General features: G+C 46.5%; 1 protein-coding gene across 6 annotated transcripts in view; it reads left to right on the forward strand.

The window, feature by feature from the left end:
• Positions 1-17357, forward strand: part of DAB1 (DAB adaptor protein 1) — a 407123-nt gene that overhangs the window by 344175 nt on the left and 45591 nt on the right. For all 6 annotated transcript variants that reach the window (XM_047727154.1, XM_047727155.1, XM_047727156.1 and 3 more), the window contains one exon: positions 1059-1118. In XM_047727154.1, coding sequence (XP_047583110.1) covers positions 1059-1118 — 60 coding nt within the window. The remainder of the gene's footprint in view (positions 1-1058; positions 1119-17357) is intronic.

Genomic DNA, 17357 nt, shown 5'->3' on the forward strand with positions numbered 1-17357 from the left:
GAAAAGGGACACATTTGTAAAGTCACTATAGGCTGAGGCTACAGGCCATTGGAAGTGTGAGCTGCACTGTGTTGGGAAGTATGAGTGATTGCTTGCAAACCGGAAGGTTTGGGTGTAAAGCCCTTGATTGACTCATTAGAAAAGCATTCAACGTGTCCATGGTTGTTGGTAGTACAGAATGCATTCTGTACTTACATGAGGTGTCAGGATTGAAAGAAGCTACCATCCTAACACTTCACAGGATTATAGCTCCCAATAGTTTATATTGACCCTCTCCTTTCTCCTTTGATCCCCACAATAACCCACCGAGAAGAGAGCCAAGAGCATCCATCTTATAACCATGAAGCCCAGAGAAGCTAAGTAGCCTGCTCAGGGCGGTGCAGTTACCAAGTGGCCCAGTAGTGAGACCAGACGGATGAGTCAGAGGAGAGAGGGAGGGAAGAAGATGTAGATAGATTTTCAAAAGCAACTGATATTTTCCGGATTCTCGTCTTACGCGTTTCATGCCACTGATGGCCCCTTTTCTTGGAAAAAACGTTTGTGACTATCACATGGCTTATCTACGATCCCAGCAGAAGCCATTCTTGATACTGAGACCTTGATATTTGCCATATTTTTAAATAACCTGGCTCTCAGTCTTTGCACCAAGCAACTTAAGCTCAGCCGCACACTCATTTTAATCGCTTTGCACGAGTCAGAGTGCCTCCCTGGGTCCCATTTCTGTCCTTGGTAAAATGAGGATTATTTCTGCCACCCCATGAGCCCTGGGGTCTCCGCAGCCCCCTGTTCTGTGATTCTGGGAGGCGACCAGTGGCAGAGAGCCTCTGCAAACATTTATGAAGTGGTCCACATGCTCCTCCCTCACCCAGCTGTCCCCAGGGAAGGAGCCTGGCCTGCTGTCCCTACAATCCCAGCAGCCCCTTTGATTTGGGACCCTCAGGCCTCAGGGGCCATTCTCTTCCACACCCAGCCAGCTTGGAGTTGAAGTGGGGTTGCTTTGTTCTTCGAAAGTGGAATAGCAAAGTGTTTTAATGGTGTCGAATTTGATTTTTCCACAGGTTCCCACCAGCCAAAAGAAGGAAGGTGTTTATGATGTGCCAAAAAGTCAACCTGTAAGTGTAAGTACACCTTCTCTCTTTTGCCAGGTTCGCATAACCTGCCTTCTTAAGGAACTGTGTCTACCAGCTAAGGAAAGGAACCCCTCTTCTGGATATAAGTGTCACAACGGGTAGAGCTCTGCCGGGGTCTCCATGCCAAGGACTCCTCAGTGAGTCGGAGAGAAGGAGGCATAAGGCAGAAACGGTGGGCTGAGGAAGGGGGGCCAGTCTGGACCTGGGTCTGGCCCCATGAGTGGCAGTGATTTGAATTGTGCAAACCACTATGTCTGAAGGCCTCAAGGTCTCAGGTGTGTGATGCCAAAAGTCTCCCACCAAAGACTTCATTATACCTGGGAAGATGGGGGCAGTGTCTTGATCCTGGGATGAGGGTCAGCCATCCAATTTGAAAGGGGTTGACAAGTCTCAGAGGGACAGTCGGAGAGGTGGCCAGGGCCTTTGTGGTGTATGTGGGTCCAGCCAGTGGACAGACCACTATAAAAAAAGGCCATGTATAGTGCAAAGAACTCTCCGCTACCTCTAGACCCCAGCAGCTGGAGGGACCTCTGTAAATGGGAAGTCGCAAGCTCTGTGACACTGCCTCATGCCACTGCTAGGCCAGGCCTTGTGTGTATGACATCTGGTTGGCACTCAGAAGGTAGCTTCTGTCCACAACTTGGGAGCACCGGGAAACTTTTGCTCAGGGGGACATGTGACTTGGCCATGGTCCTTGTGAAAAGAACTAGGGTATTTAGTCACTGTTGATCTCAGCTTAATAATGGATAGAAAAAGCACAGGCTGTGAAGACAGACCCTTAGAAATTCCAGCTCTGACCCTAATAGGACGGTTGTGAGGCTGAATGATGCTATCTGGGACATTGGTTTTGGTCCTGGGCCCCACCCCATGAGAGACATGAAAGGCACCCCTACGTGTTTCAAGGTCAGATCGATAGGGCAGTTTGAATCCCCATTCCCAGGGAGGCCACAGAAGGTCCTAGAAATGCTTGGCCTGGAGAAAAGAAACCATAAACTTGGAGATGGGAGCACCAAGGGCCACTGGATGAAAGAGGGAGGACGCTGTTCTGTGTTGGCTGGTTCATGGAACTGAGACCAGTGAGGGGTCCTACAAGAAGGCTACCTTCAGCCTAGAGGGAGAATGACCTTCCTGAATGGTGGTCAGAACTGTTAAGGGTAGAAATGCTGGCATATGAGGGAGTGAGCTCCCCATCACTGGAGCTGTGTGAGCAGAGGCTAGAAGATGACTGGTCAGAAAGACTACGGGGGATTCAAATGTGGAGTGGGTAGAGGGTGAAGACGAGCTCTGTTGTCCCTTCCAAACCTGAGCTGCTGTCCTCTCGAGTTGAAAGTCTTTCTGGGTTCCTACCCTCCCCTGTCCTCACTCCCCTTTTACCTGGTGAAATTTCTTCCTGTCGAAGTGCATTCCTTACCCACTATCTTGCAACTGCCATACCCCACCTAACTACTGCTTGCCGTGGTTAGATTTTGCAAAAAGCATATCTGAATGCATGGCCTTCTCAAAAACTTGAGTCTACAATGTAGTAGAGAATGTACCACAATGCTGTTTGGAGAAAAAGCCATGTTTCTCCTTGAGGTCCCTGCATTTGTCAGACCTCCTTGTCATCTAGACACTGGTCTGTTTTCCATATTTCCATTTGGTTCAGCTCCCATCACACAGCTCCCCACAATTCAATTTGTGCCGGCCTAAATTGCCTCACTTGCCCCTAACAGGTTTAGATATATGAGGAAACATGCTCCATTTGCCGCCTTGGTTTTTCTGAATTTATTAACAGTCTGACCACACCATCTCCATGCTTAGTAGGTTTAAAAAAAAAAAAAAAATCCAAGCTCCTTAGCCTGCCATACACAGTACTCTGATGCTGGCCTCAGCCCGTACCTCTGGTCTACCTCCGTCCTGACCGCCCCTCCCCGCCTATCCTGCTCTCATGCACTCTGCAGCCTCCTGAAGGAGCCACATCCTCCCCTAACATCCCAGCTTAGCTTCAGGCCCTGGGGGCCTGGGAGACTTTCTGGTCTTCTGCTCTACCCAGTGTCAGCAGATCACCCCTCCCTCTATGCTCCACTCCATATCATTCCTCTGTTTTAACAGCACTTAGCACACACCGTTGAAACTCTTCTCCTTGCCCATCACTTCCAGGAGCTTCTCCAGGTCCCTGAACTACCAGAAGCAAGCCCAGGGCCCAGCACATAGAAGCTGGGCATGACACAGCCATGCTAGGAGTGTTTCATAAACATACAAACAACTCTGCCCTATAGAAGAAATTGATGAAAACCCTGCTTTCTTTTAAAGGGAATTAATTTCCTGTTTTTCTGATGCTGGAATAGGCATTAAGTAAAGATGCTAAGGTTTTTCTTGGGAACTATCTGGGCTGCCTGAGTGGCCTGCAGAAGCTCCCAGCCCTCTGTTCCCAACAAAGTCCTAGAAGCATCTGGGTGATTCTGGCTTTTCCATAAACAGTTTCCACATTTTTAAAAGCCAAAGAGAGGTCGCCAGTCAAAAGCACCAAGGCAGGTGCTTGCATTTGGAATCCCAATTCCTGCTCTTACAACCTGTGGGACTGCTCATAAGTTCCCTTGTTTCTGTGCCTCGTTGTTCTCATCTACCAAAAAGAGTCACTGAACCCAACTTACTAAATAAATGGTTTTGAGGAGAAGATAGCATATGTGTTGGAAACTTGATCCCACTTGCCTAAACTTCTTAGAGGTCCTTTAAATATCCCACATCCCTCCCTGTTCGGGGACCTTCCTATCCTCCAGGCTTGCTTCTATGGACCCGCCTCTCTGGTGAGTGCGTACTCCCTAGGATGCCTCTGTGCTCTGAATATCCCTGGGAAGCCTTCTTTGCCCCAAAGTAATAAACCACCGCCCCCCCCCACACCGGGAGACCTCTCTGTTCCTCTTTGCCATGACCATGATCACAATGCGTTACTTTTTCTTAATGAATCCACATGAGCCATTGACTTTGATTTTCTTAAGGGCCTTGGGTTTGGGGTTAGTAACAGTACCTGCCTTAGAATGTTTGTGTTAAGGACTAAATGAGCTGAAGGATGTGAATCAGTGCGGGGCTTAGTGCAGAGTAGGGATTAAACAGTGTGAGCTATTCTATTCTATTTGCTTCTCTTACTTTTCTATGAGCTCCTTGAGGACAGGAATCACTTTTATTCAACACTGTCTCTAAAGTTACTCCTCTGGGGAGTTGGGATCTCTTTGAGCTTTTGATGGTAGACCCTTTCCCCATGAAAAAACAAAACAGAACCAAAAAACCCACACGTGTGCACATGGAAATTTTTGTGGGTATGGAGCCAGTGGGATGTTTGACTGCAGCTCCAAAACGTCTGTCATAGAGCTTAGTCCCTGGCTCATTGTCACCTTCCATGGTCAGAGATCCCCTCACCAAGGTGTGATGTCAGGTGTATTGCATGATAGAGTCTGGCTCTGAAGTTAGAGTTCGTTGCATTTCTTGTGGGTCATACCTACCTCAATGCTTCAAGTTATAGGACCGCAGTTTTGTCTTGATGAGCTGGGCTGCAGGTCCAGAGAGAAAGCCGATTCCCTCTCTTCACTCTCCTCCCCCAGCTTCCTGCATCCATGCTCTAGTTTACCCCACCAGACCCCATAACTGTGGGGTGCTGAACTGTACCTGCACTTTCCTTGTTCCCCTTTCACAGGTAATATGCTTGGATGCTTTTGTTGGCTTGTTTTGATCCAAACCTATCATGCTCCCTTTTTCTAGCAGATTTGCTCTTAGGGTCATGCTATGCTCCCCTCCACCCTTTCCTAGGACTCAGAACCAGAAGAAGGGTTATTCCCACTCACTCCTGCAAATACACATTTCCTCTCCATCTAGTCAAGGCAGCTGATAGATTTGCACACAGGCTTGTTTTTGTTTGTTTGTTTGTTTGTTTGTTTATGCCTGGGTCTCTGAACTCCCGATAGCACAGATGCTGACTGATAGGGAGTGTTAGCCGGCTAGAGAGACAGGAAGGAGGTTTCACTTGGGCAGAGCCTTGAAGGATGAACAGGATGTTGTAGGCCAAGTGCCTTCTGGGCATATCACCGAGGTCCTTGGGCTCCTGAGTTTCCACTGCCTCTACTTAGCAGCTCTTAGAACAGATGAATTTATCATCAGTCTCCTCAAGGAAACAAGGGACATGAAGGCAGTCTTCCTTTCTGCCAGCTGATAATGCTGCTCATGTTCTTTAGACAAACATCCTGGCCTCTCTGGGGCTGTCAGGAATGTGCAGTCCTGAGTGCGAAGGAAGGTGTCTGCTAAGCTGTCCATTACCACATCCATTATTCAGTGCTTTTTGCACTCTGTCAGTCTTTGAACATGATTCTGGTTCTGAAGGGGGACCTCAAGTGGAACAGTGCATTCCCAGGTTGCAGAAGTGCCTCTTTCGGACCCTGTTATGCCCCACAACCCTGAACTTGGTTGAGACTTAACCTTCATGGTCAACTGTTTCAATGACTCAGACCTAAACCGTAGCGTGCCTCATGTCATTGTCACATGAGAAACACCCAGCTCCTGTCTTCTCCCCTCCCCTCCTTCCTACCTCGTAATATGCTTAAGGCTGAAAAAGAACCCTTCACCCCTTGATTGTCCAGTTTAAAACCCCATGTAGTTGTACTGAACATAAAAGGCTTTCTAATTATCAGTAATAACCAGTCAATGGATTCTAGCTGAACTTTCTTTAGCTTTCAAAAGAGAGACTCCAAAGTTTGACATAGTGGTAAACAGGAGGGACACACGCGTTGTCAAATTGATAAGCTACCATCAACATTCTTTTTTTGGGAGGGGGTTGGAAACATGGATTCAGAAATTTGAAGGAATGATCGGACTCCCCCTGAGCTGCCTTCCTCACTTTGGGCGTGATCTGTGCCAATCACTTCAAGTTTCCGAGACTCATTTTTCTGTTCTGCAAAGTAGAAATGACCACCATCCTCTACCAACATCTCAGGGCTTTTGTGAGACTCAGGAAGCAACATGAGCATTTTCTGTGAGGATGAAGGGTTGATTTCATGGACCCCAGGGGCGGAAAGATTGAGGGATAGTGTGTGTTAGTTGCCTCCAGTTGTTTCATAGGCTCTCCTAGGATTACAAGAAAGGCTCAAGTTTTATAACAAGAGAGGGCACATCTGGGCTTAGTATAAGGAAAAAAAAATGAGACCATCTGAGCTGATTTTTCAAAGGACAGGATAGTTCTCAAAGTAGTGAAGTCCCTAGGAGCATTCCAGCAGCAGGTGAATGTGTCTGTAGGGTCCTCGTGCTATGAAGGTGAGTGCAGGAATGGATCTTAGAATTACGCATCTGTCTGCATGTTCAGTTGCCCCCATGTTTATTACATCTGGTATTTACATCATCATCTTGCTCCCACTTTCTCAGCTGCCAAGCCAGATACCCCAGAGGCCCCATTCCCATCTCCATCCTCCTCTTCCTGGCTTTCATTGCACAGCAATAAGTGGTAGCATTGCCCTATGAAGTCACTGCTCTGGCTGGAAACAAGTTTACCAAGCCTCGCAATCAAGGCACCACACTGAACAAGCATTAGGCACAGAGTTGGTACTTAGAAGATCAGTTCCTCCTTTGTTTCCTTCTGGAGAGCTTGACATCTGCACTCTCCATCTGTCTGGTGTGTCTTGAAAAGGAGCCATGCTGGGAGAAACTGCTAGAAACCCCAGTGTCCGGATCTCCAGTCCAGGCCTCCCTTCATTCCCTTTCTCCGTGTCATAGCACCAGGCCACTGGGCACGCATACTGAGAGTCTACGGGAACTTGGTTGGGGAAAAAGCAGGTTGACTTTATGGAGCACGTGCTGTGAGGCACAGGTAGCCTGGACTTGGTTCCAGCCTGTCTTGTTCAGATCACAGCTGGGAGATCAGTTAACACATACGGAAGCTGAGGCTTCCAAAGGTCACATCGCTCACCCACAGTTACAAAGCTGGTAAGGGGCAGAGCCAGGAGATGAACCATTCGTTGTTCTGACTCAGGCACCCATACAATTTCCACTAAAACCTATTGCCTTTAGGACTAAAGAAAATGCCAAGCCCCCATCTCCTCTTCCTCACTGTAGACAGAAATAGTACTCAGGCTGGTTTCTGACTTCCATTATTCATTGTTGCTGAGACCAGTCCCCGGAGAGGCTGTGAACACCCCTTTCCCCCTTTAACCCGAGTTCCATGAGGCATGCCTGTGTCTGACTCGTTCCAGACCCCTCACACTGCCTGTGCACTGTTTTCTTCATCCTGATGTTGAAAAAAATAATTGGGAACCCCAAAGAACAAATCCCAGTGAAAGCTGCCTGCCTCTGAAAATCAGGGAGCTGCTCATTTGGCCTTCCCTGCCTCCCACCCACCAAACGCCTGTGTTTTTGTACAAGACCACTGTCCCCCAACGATCAGTATACAGTTGATTTTGCTTGCCCTAGATTTTTTAAAAAGCTATTTTATTTATTCATTTATTAGAGTGAGCAAGTGAGAGAGCAGAACCAGGGGGAGCAGCAGAGGGAGAGAGAGAAGCAGGCTTTCAGCTGAGCAGGGAGCCCCATGTGGGGCTCGATCCCAGGACCCTGGGATCATGACCTGAGTGGAAGGCTTAACCTGCAGAGCCACCCAAGCACCCCTTCCTTGCCCTAGATTTAATTTAGTTTCCCTGCTGCAAATGTAGGAAGAGTCAATCCATTGATGTGAAGCATTGCCGAAATTCTCTGGACAACTGTTCCTACCACCCCCCACCCCTCCACCCCCCACCCCCGCCCATCCCCATCTTTCATGGCAAATAAATTTTCATTCACAATTCAGCAGTTGGTTTTTCCTTTAGTTTGAAATCTGGATCAAGATGTTTCATAATTGAATTAAATCTAGTCTGAACATTTGTCAGTTTCACTTCCTCATTAAGCACCACATTGTAGAGAAATGATAATCATCGGAGTGCAGTTAACATAGATGTCACACAAGAGGAGGTCTTCCTGAGCTAGGGGAGAGGAATCTGAATCTGCATATTCCCACGAAGGAAAAAGAAGTTGGCCCCATCTCACGTTTCTCAGGCAGGCTTTCTTATTGCAACACTTAGCAAAACCATCCTGAGATAGAATCCAAAATTCCTAGAATCTCAGAGTTAAGGAGAATGTGGAAAGCTGCTGGTTTAGCCTCCCCACCGGTGCAGGAATCCCTCCAGAACACTTTGGTGAGTGCCAATGAACATGCCTGCCTCTGGCCTTGGCCCCGTGCCTACAGTCCCAGACCTTGTAATCCCACTGCTCAGGTGCTGAAGAGTCCTTTTCTTAGTTCCCTTACAACTTCTGTTCATTTATTGATTCCTTCATTCATCCCTTTGGTAAATACATACTAAGGACCTCCTACCTGGCAGAAAGTGTCCTACTCAGTAGAGATAGAGAGATGAATAAGGCTGGCTACTTGAGAATCTTAATGGTCTCAGGAAGGGAGACTTATGCAAATAATTGCAATCGATGTAATCCAGGTGGTAAGAGGCCTTCTAGAAGATGCTATGGGAGCACAGTGGGGAGGCAGCACCCTTTGCCAGAGGGAGTTCACAAGGTCTTCACCCAGGAGGTAGATAAAAGATGAGGGGAACTTGGCACTAGAGGAAGGTGGAACAGTATTCAGAAGAAGGAGCTGAATGTTTAAAGGCACTGAAATGTGGGAAAACACACCATATCCCAGGGGCTGAGGAAGAGTGGGGTGGTGGGACCACAGGATGCCTTCAAGGGAGCAGGAGACTAGGTGCCAGGGGAACCCAGCGCCCCTGAGAGAAGGGCCTGGAATGTGGTGCTCAGACACGGGGATTGGCTGGGAAGCCACTGAATGTTCTCAGGTGTGGAGTGGTGCTGTTGGAGCGATTCTCACCGTCACTTTGGTGGCCTGTGGCAGGTGGCTTAAGCCGTTGGAGAGACTGTTAAGAAGCTAATGGGATTAACTCTGTGTATCCATCAGGATGAAGTCAGGAAAACAGGTGGTAATTTAATAGAGGGAATTTAATGTGGAGAACTTGTTACGAAGGTGTTAGAAGAGCTGCAGAGCCAAACAAGACAGTGGGGCAACCCAAATTAGTAAGTCAGAAGTTGCTCCCATCCCCAGGGCTGGAAGGACAAAGGGAGGGGCCCAGGCTACCAGCAGGCCCTGCAGCTGTTGAGGGAGCGGTCTATCAGGAGCAGGGCCTTGGCCAGCCCAGAGGGATGAGACGTCTGGTGGAAACTGAAACCATGCACTTGACTCCACCACTGCCAGAATCCCGCCTGAAGAGAGCCAGCAAGAAATTCAGTGCTTCTCCCTTCCTCCCACCATCCAGCGTCCAACTACCATCTCCTGTTGGCCAAGTCTAAGAGGAAATAGGTTGGCAAGGGAGCTCAGGCAATGGAGCGGACAGGGATCAGCCCCCTGTCATACCACAGGGAGGGCAGGAATGGGTCTGAGGGCAAAGAGATCAAGGGATAGACAAGTAAGGACTACTGTGGGTCTAGACTGAGGGTGAGACCCTGCAGACCAGGAGAGGCACGGAGGTAGGGAGGTGTATAAATTTGAGTGAATGATGGGGTAGATCTGGAAAGATCTTGCTGATGTGGGGGGTGAGAGACACTTGATGTTTATGCTACCTCCAAAGTGGCCAGCTTGGGGAGGTCATGAACCAGGCAATAGGGCCCAAACGCTGGGTCTCCTCTTCTCCGGCGCTGTCATTTTTATCCGTGCTATTTTTTATGTCTCTAGGTTCTAGGAGTGTTTGTAAGGTCAGCCTTTCCATCCTCTGTCTTCATTTTCTTGCCAAAGACAGTAGTCATCCCTTTCATCCCCCTCTCTGTTCTCAGTCCCTGACTCGCATTTTGGTGGTGTCACATTATCACTTAGAATGATATTTGGCTCTTTCTTCACGGTTTGGAAAACCGGGCTGTCATGAATGGAATCAAGCAGAGTTGTAGACAGCTCGCTGTTAAATCATTCCTGAAACTTGTTTTCTACAAATGCAAATGTGGAAGGGGATAAGTGCTTGCATAAGCAGTCGCCTGGCGTCCCGTTTGCTCAGTTGTGTGTTGGCAGTAATCATGTCTGGACAAAACAGGGATCGCTCCATTGCTATGTGCAGATACCTGCCACTGGGCCCCTAGAGGAATGGTCTTCAAGCTTTTAATAAAACCCCAGGACTTTTATTCAACTGAAATATCCCAGTAGCTTTATATGTAAACAGATCTTAGGGGAGTTGTGGCTGAAACAGGGCTGGGCCTCAAGGCCTACCCACCTGGAATCCTTTACTGAAGGACAGAAGCTTCTAGAAAGGAAGAGATCCAGAGAGGGTGATATGAAAACCGCTGTCAAAAAAAATCCACTAGTTAATTCCATGGGTGGGAGAAATGGGGTGTTCAGAAGAAAAGATCCTTCATGTTCTTTTCCATTGGCGTCTTTGTTATTCTATAATTGAATTCATGAACACAGACCATGAGCCTCCTCTTTTGAGAGAGAGGAAAGCAGCAGAAAGAACACAAAATTTGAAGTTAATCAGAGCCTTATGCTTCTTAGCTGTACAATTAGGCAGGGTGCTTTATCTTTTGGATTGTTCAGAGTGACCGTTAGCAACATGGGCAGAGCACATGGCAGTCAACTTGGAATTACAGTTAGAGGTGTGAGCCTTTCAGCCCTGCTACTTAGGCCTTACACTTTCCTTCCTCAATTATAAGTTGTGTGAACCTGGATGGTCTGTTCACTCATAAAATGTGAGTACTGACTATGGTGCCTACCTCATAGAATTCTTCTGAGGACTGAATAAGAGGGTATGTGTATAACATATAGATCAGCACCTGGCACATAGTAAGTGCTCAATAAATGTTAGCCATAATGATTATAATAATAATTATTGTATAATTATTATAATGATTATAATTATTATTATATATTATATTTTTATTAATTATTAATATATATTAGTAGTAGTAGTAGTAGTAGTATGAGTTATTACGGCCATAGGACTATACCAAGTGCTTCGAGAGACAGGAGGAGGAGTCAGACCCAGCCCAATCGCTAAGGCGCTTGTGGTCTATGGGTGGGAATAACTTTGGTATATAAGGCGAGAATGCCTTTTTTTTTTTTTAATCTTATGTTACTCACCATAAAGTATATCATTAGTTTTTGATGTAATGTTCCAAGATTCATTGTTTGCATATAATACCCAGTGCTCCATGCAATACATGCCCTCCTTAATACCTATCATCGGGCTACCCCATTCCCCCACCCCCTCCCCTCTAAAACCCTCAGTTTCTCATAGTCCATAATCTCTCATGGTTCATCTCCCCCTCCGATTCCCCCTCCTTCATTTTTCCTTTCCTTCTCCTAATGTCCTCCATGCTATTCCTTATGTTCCACAAATAAGTGAAACCATATGATAATTGACTTTCTCTGCTTGACTTATTTCACTCAGCTTAATCTCCTCCAGTTTCATCCATGTTGATGCTAAAGTTGGGTATTCATCCTTTCTGATCGCTGAGTAATATTCCGTTGTATATATGGACCACATCTTCTTTATCCATTCTTCTGTTGAAGGGCATCTTTGTTTTTTCCACAGTTTGGCTAGTGTGGCCATTGCTGCTATGAATATTGGGGTGCATGTGGCCCTTCTTTTCACTACTTCTGTATCTTTGGGGTAAATACCCAATAGTGCAATTGCTGGGTCATAGGTAGCTCTGTTTTTAACTTTATAAAGAATCTCCAGGGGCGCCAGGGTGGCTCAGTGGGTTAAGCTGCTGCCTTCAGCTCAGGTCATGATCTCAGGGTCCTGGGATCGAGTCCCGTATCGGGCTCTCTGCTCAGCAGGGAGCCTGCTTCCCTCGCTCTCTCTCTCTCTCTCTCTCTCTGCCTGCCTCTCTGTCTACTCGTGATCCCTCTCTGTCAAATAAATAAAATCTTTAAAAAAAAAAAAAAAAAGAATCTCCAGTTTTCCAAAGTAGCTGTAACAACTTGCATTCCCACCAACAGTGTAAGAGGGTTCCCCTTTCTCCACATCCTTGCCTATATTTGTTGTTTCTTGCCTTGTCAACTTTTGCCATTCTAACTGGTATCAGGTGGTATCTCACAGTGTTTTGATTTGAATTTCCCTGATGGCTAATGACAATGAACATTTTTTTCATGTGTCTTTTAGCCATTTGTATGTCTTCTTTTCAGAGGTGTCTGCTCATGTCTTCCGCCCATTTTTTGACTTATTTGGGGATTTTTTTTGCATGTTGAGTTTGAGAAGTTCTTTATAGATCTTGGATATCAGCCCTTTGTCTGTAGTGTCATTTGAAAATATCTTCTTCCATTCCATGGGTTGCCACTTTGTTTTGTTGACTGTTTCCTTTGCTGTGCAGAAGCTTTTTATCTTGTTGAAGTCCCAAAAGTTCATTTTGCTTTTGTTTCCCTTGCCTTTGGAAACCTGTCTTGAAAGAAGTTGCTGTGGCCGATGTCAAAGAGGTCACTACCTATGTTCTTGTGTAGAATTTTAATGGATTCCTGTCTCACATTGAGGTCTTTGATCCATTTAGAGTTTATATTTGTGTATGGAGTAAGCGAATGGTCAAGTTTCATTCTTCTGTATATAGCTTTCCAATTTTCCCAGCACCATTTATTGAAGAGACTGTCTTTTTTCCATTGTATATTTTTTCCTGCCTTGTCGAAGAGTATTTGACCATAGAGTGCCTTTAATTCTCCATGGCTAAGCAAAGTCAACAGGATCAGTTGTAACCTGAGAGCCTGGGGTAGAGCTGAACCTGCAAGAGAGTTTCTTGGCTATGGGGTGGGGATAAGGAACATTTGTCACTACCAAAGCAAGGGACAGCAGCGCTTATTGCATGACCGCAATATTCTTCCAAACAACCATGAGAAGTAGGTCTCTCCTCTACTATGAAGGTTATTAGAGATCAGAGAAGTTAAATCACTTAGCATGCCCAGAAGAGGCATCACTAAGAATCTAAGCCAGTTCTCTCTGAACTTAAATCTAAGGTGACCTAGTTTATCATTCAAACTGGGTTACTTTGGAAAGCAAAAGGGGTCTGCTATTAACAATGCCATCAGCACAGCCGGCATGAACAGGAGCTGTTCTTAAGCTAACCAGGATATAGGGCCACCCTACCCAAAGCCAGTGAACATTCTTCCCAACAGGGCCAACCTGTCTCAAAGACCAGAACACACGGGATTTCAAACAGAAGGCAGGAAGAGTCTGTCCCTCTTGTTCTTGGCACTCTGCACCAATTGTTACCTGGGCTGAAGCAACCATGGTACTAGCCACAAGGTAGAGGTGCCCTGATACCCTTCAGTGGGCATAAATCAGATTGTTTGGGGATGTGTTACATGGTGAAAAAATGTGGTCCAGCGGTTATCTGTTAACTGCTGCTGCTGTGAGTCCATCATTATTCCTCTAATACAGACCATTAACATTCACAGAACCTTAACTACAGCATCTCTAATGAGCACAGCTATAAGATACCGTTTCCCCATAAATATCCATTGACACTGACACTCATTCTCTCTTGGTACAGTAATTTAGCTTTTCTGGATAAATCATCATGCGGAGGCCCTTTCTCTCTCCCTAACTGCCGTTATTAGTGGTTACAGAAGGATAATGAACAAACTCGAGTTGTAAAAAAGGAGAAAGAGATGAATGATCATGGAGAATTCAGAAATACATGTTGGTGACCGCTCCACCCCCAAACATGCAAAACCTGTTTTAGCCATGACTTAGAAAGGAGGCAAGAAAAGAACATTTGCTGAGCACTTGGTGGGGGCCAGGGAGCATGGGTGTTGCTTGGCAAAGCTGTAGCTGGTTCAGTGATTCACAAAGACACGTTGTCTGAACGACCATTTGTGATACTTATAAAAACACAACTTCCTTGGCCCCACCCCCAGATCTGCTTTGGTAAGGCTCCCGTGCATGTGTGTGTGCACGTGCATGTGTGTGTGTGTGTAAAGGGAGACTGAGAAAGCTCCCCCACTGGATTCTCATACTCCACTAAGTTTATCTAGTTTAATTAACATGGAAGCTGTGATTGTCTCCATTTTATGGAGAAGACAACTAAGGTTGAGATGCTAGGGGGAGAGGGCAATAAGGTCTGGTTCTGAAGGAGGCATCCCTCGCTCCTGACTTGTACAGAAAGAATGGCTCCTGTGAAGGTGACATTGACTCCCATGTGACACACTCGCCCCGCCCCACCTCCCCTTGCCCCCCTTTTCGGAGAGCTCTGTCAGTGCCTCATCGTGTTTCTCTCTGGCAGGTTAGCAGCTGCCCTGGTCTCCGTTACTCCTCCTTCCCACCGTTGTGTGCTGTCAGCTCAATACTCCGGCTTCATTCCTGATTTCTTGTATTTTTCCACCTCCTTGTCTCTCTGGCTATTTCTCTGTTGTTCTTTCCATAGTCATCTAGAAATTTCCAAGTCGACCCCCAGTCATCCTTACTTGCAATGTGGTCTGGCCAGGGTCCTCCAGAGAAGATCGGGGTGGGCTGTAGCAGGGCGGGCTCCTAAACTGCCCACTGTGGATACTCCTTCCAGAACCCTTAACTTTCTCCCTGGTCTTAAATCACAGATTGTCTGACACCTTTTGTTCCCCTCAGCATAGCTTAATAGTTAAGAGCACGTGTTCCAAAGTTAGCCCACTTTGGTGAAAATTGTAACTCTACTGTTTACTAGCCATATGACCTTGAGCAAGTTAAGTAATCCTTCTGTGCCTCAGTTTACTCCTCTGAAAATGAGGAGAGCAATAGCACCTACATTTGTTGGAATAATTAAAGGAATTAACATGTAAATATTAATTAAATTATTAATATGTTAATATATTTAATTAAATATATATATCTGTACACACAGACGAAGTTCCATCTGAACAGTAACCGTTATTATTAATTTGTCTTGCATGACTCCTGCATGGCCAAGAAGGGATGAGGTCTTAATATTAATATTAAAACCATCCCTTCTACTTCAGACCAGAATGGAGTGTCCAGGATACATTCTAGAGATAGAATGACCATTTCTTTTTTTTTTTTTTTTTAAGATTTTATTTATTTATTTGACAGAGAGAGGGGGGCAGCAAGAGGGGGAGTGGAAAAAGGAGAAGCAGGCTTCCTGCTGAGTAGGGAGCCCGATGCGGGGCTTGATCCCAGGACCTTACAATCATGACCTGAGCCGAAGGCAGGCACCTGATGACTGAGCCACCCAGGTGCCCCAGAATTACCATCTCTTAATGAATGAGTGGATCTCACAGTGGGGGAGAGAGATGAATCAAAAGTGACTTATCCATTGGGGGGTTTTAGAAATCTACCAAAACCAGAAAAAATGATCTCAGCCATTGATGACCTAATCAAGGATATATGGACCAGTTTAGATGAAAAAGGTCTTTCATAGAGCAGACATAGCCAGCATGCAGGTAAACAAGGTCTCTGCCTGGGAGGTCCGCGCTGGATCTCATGAAATACACCATCTTCTTGCCCTAGCTTCCTGGTCTTCAGAGAGCGGGTGTCCAGCACCAGAAAACAGGCAGGGAGAGCAGCAGAGACCAGAGCAGTGACATCAGAGTAGCAAGCCTGGAGTTCCCTTGTCCCTGTAGTAGCAGGCACAAAGTGTCCCTGTTGTGATTGCATAGTTTCTGTAATCCTGGAAGGTACCTCCTAGAACCAGTCTCTGCTCACTTATGCATTGTTACGTTCAGGCATTCATTCCTTCATCCATTCCACAAATACTGTCTGGTGTCCACTGTGCGTCAAGTGCTGTGCTAGGCCCAGGTGCTTACAAGCCAACCCAGGTCCCAGCCCTTGCCCAGCTCACATTCCCCCGGGGAAGGCTGCCAGCAAACAAGTTAAAAGGCAGAGCATGAGCGCAAGCCACAAAACCACACTAGATGATGTGCTGAGAAGTGAGGAGCTGCTCTTCCAACTAGGGAAATGGTCACAGGAGGCCTCCCTAGTGAGGTGTCACCTGAGATGAGAACTAAATTATGAGAAGAAACTGATGGGACAGGGACAGGGAAAAGCAAGGATAAGGTCATGCCCCGGTGATCCACAAGGAACAGAGGGAAGCCCCATGTTGACCAGAGCACAGCAGGAAAGGGGGAGAGCGGAAGATGAGTTCAAACACTGGGATGGTAGCAGCCGGGCATGGACAGTCCTGCAGGCAATGGTGGAGAGTTTGGATTTTATTCCAAGTGTAATGGGAGACATGGAGCATTGTAGGCACGGAAGTGAACCTGATCTGATTTAGTGCCACTGTGGCTGCTATATTGGAGATGAACTTAAGGGGCAAGAGGGAAAACAGAAGTCTAGGCCAAAGAGAATGCAGTGGAAGGGATGTGGAGAAGCAGGCAGAGCTGAGGTAGCTTCTGGAGAGAGCAATTTTTTTTTTTTAAGATTTTATTTATTTATTTGAGAGAGAGACAGTGAGAGAGAGCATGAGCGAGGAGAAGGTCAGAGAGAGAAGCGGACTCCCCACGGAGCCGGGAGCCCGATGCGGGACTCGACCCCGGGACTCCAGGATCATGACCTGAGCCGAAGGCAGTCGTCCAACCAACTGAGCCACCCAGGCGTCCCTGGAGAGAGCAATTTTTAATGAATGATTGGATGTCAGGGTATGGGAGAGGAGGGATCAAAAGTAGCTTCTGGAGAGAGTCAGCCATTTTTAATGAGTAGTTGGATGTCAGGGCATGGGAGAAGAGGGATCAAGAGTACATGTGAACATCTAAGTGCTCGAACATCTAAGTGCTAGTTGCTGGCCTTTCCAGAAATCAGAAGGCAAGGAAAGACCAGGTTGGGGGAGATCCAGAGTTCTTTGGACATGGTAAACTTGAGACGCCGAACAGTATAGGATAGGATCTCTTCACCAATTTCTAGCAACTGAGGGGGAGGGTGATAAGATCAGATATTGGCTCAACTTCAAGTAATAAGGAATGTCACAGATCGACTACCACCCTTTAGCCACTGATGGATCTCACTAATGGGAAGGACTTGAAGAATTCAGATGAAAATGCCAAATAAATATTAGAAGGGCCAGAAGGATAGCATATCTCTGTTTTTGTAACTTTCTTCTGGGACATCTCCCTAACATTTCTTTGAAATCAGAACAAGAGCCATTTACCCTGATTGCAAAGCCTCAGTGGGTCAAGTGACAGAGTGGATATGTCATCCTTCTAGAGTTTATAATAGTAAATGCCAAGTCTTTGTGAGTGAGCAAGTGTGTGTGTATGTGTGTGCATACATGTGCACACACATT

The sequence above is a fragment of the Lutra lutra genome, chromosome 4 (genome assembly GCF_902655055.1).
Source record: "Lutra lutra chromosome 4, mLutLut1.2, whole genome shotgun sequence".
Lineage (NCBI taxonomy): Eukaryota > Metazoa > Chordata > Mammalia > Carnivora > Mustelidae > Lutra > Lutra lutra.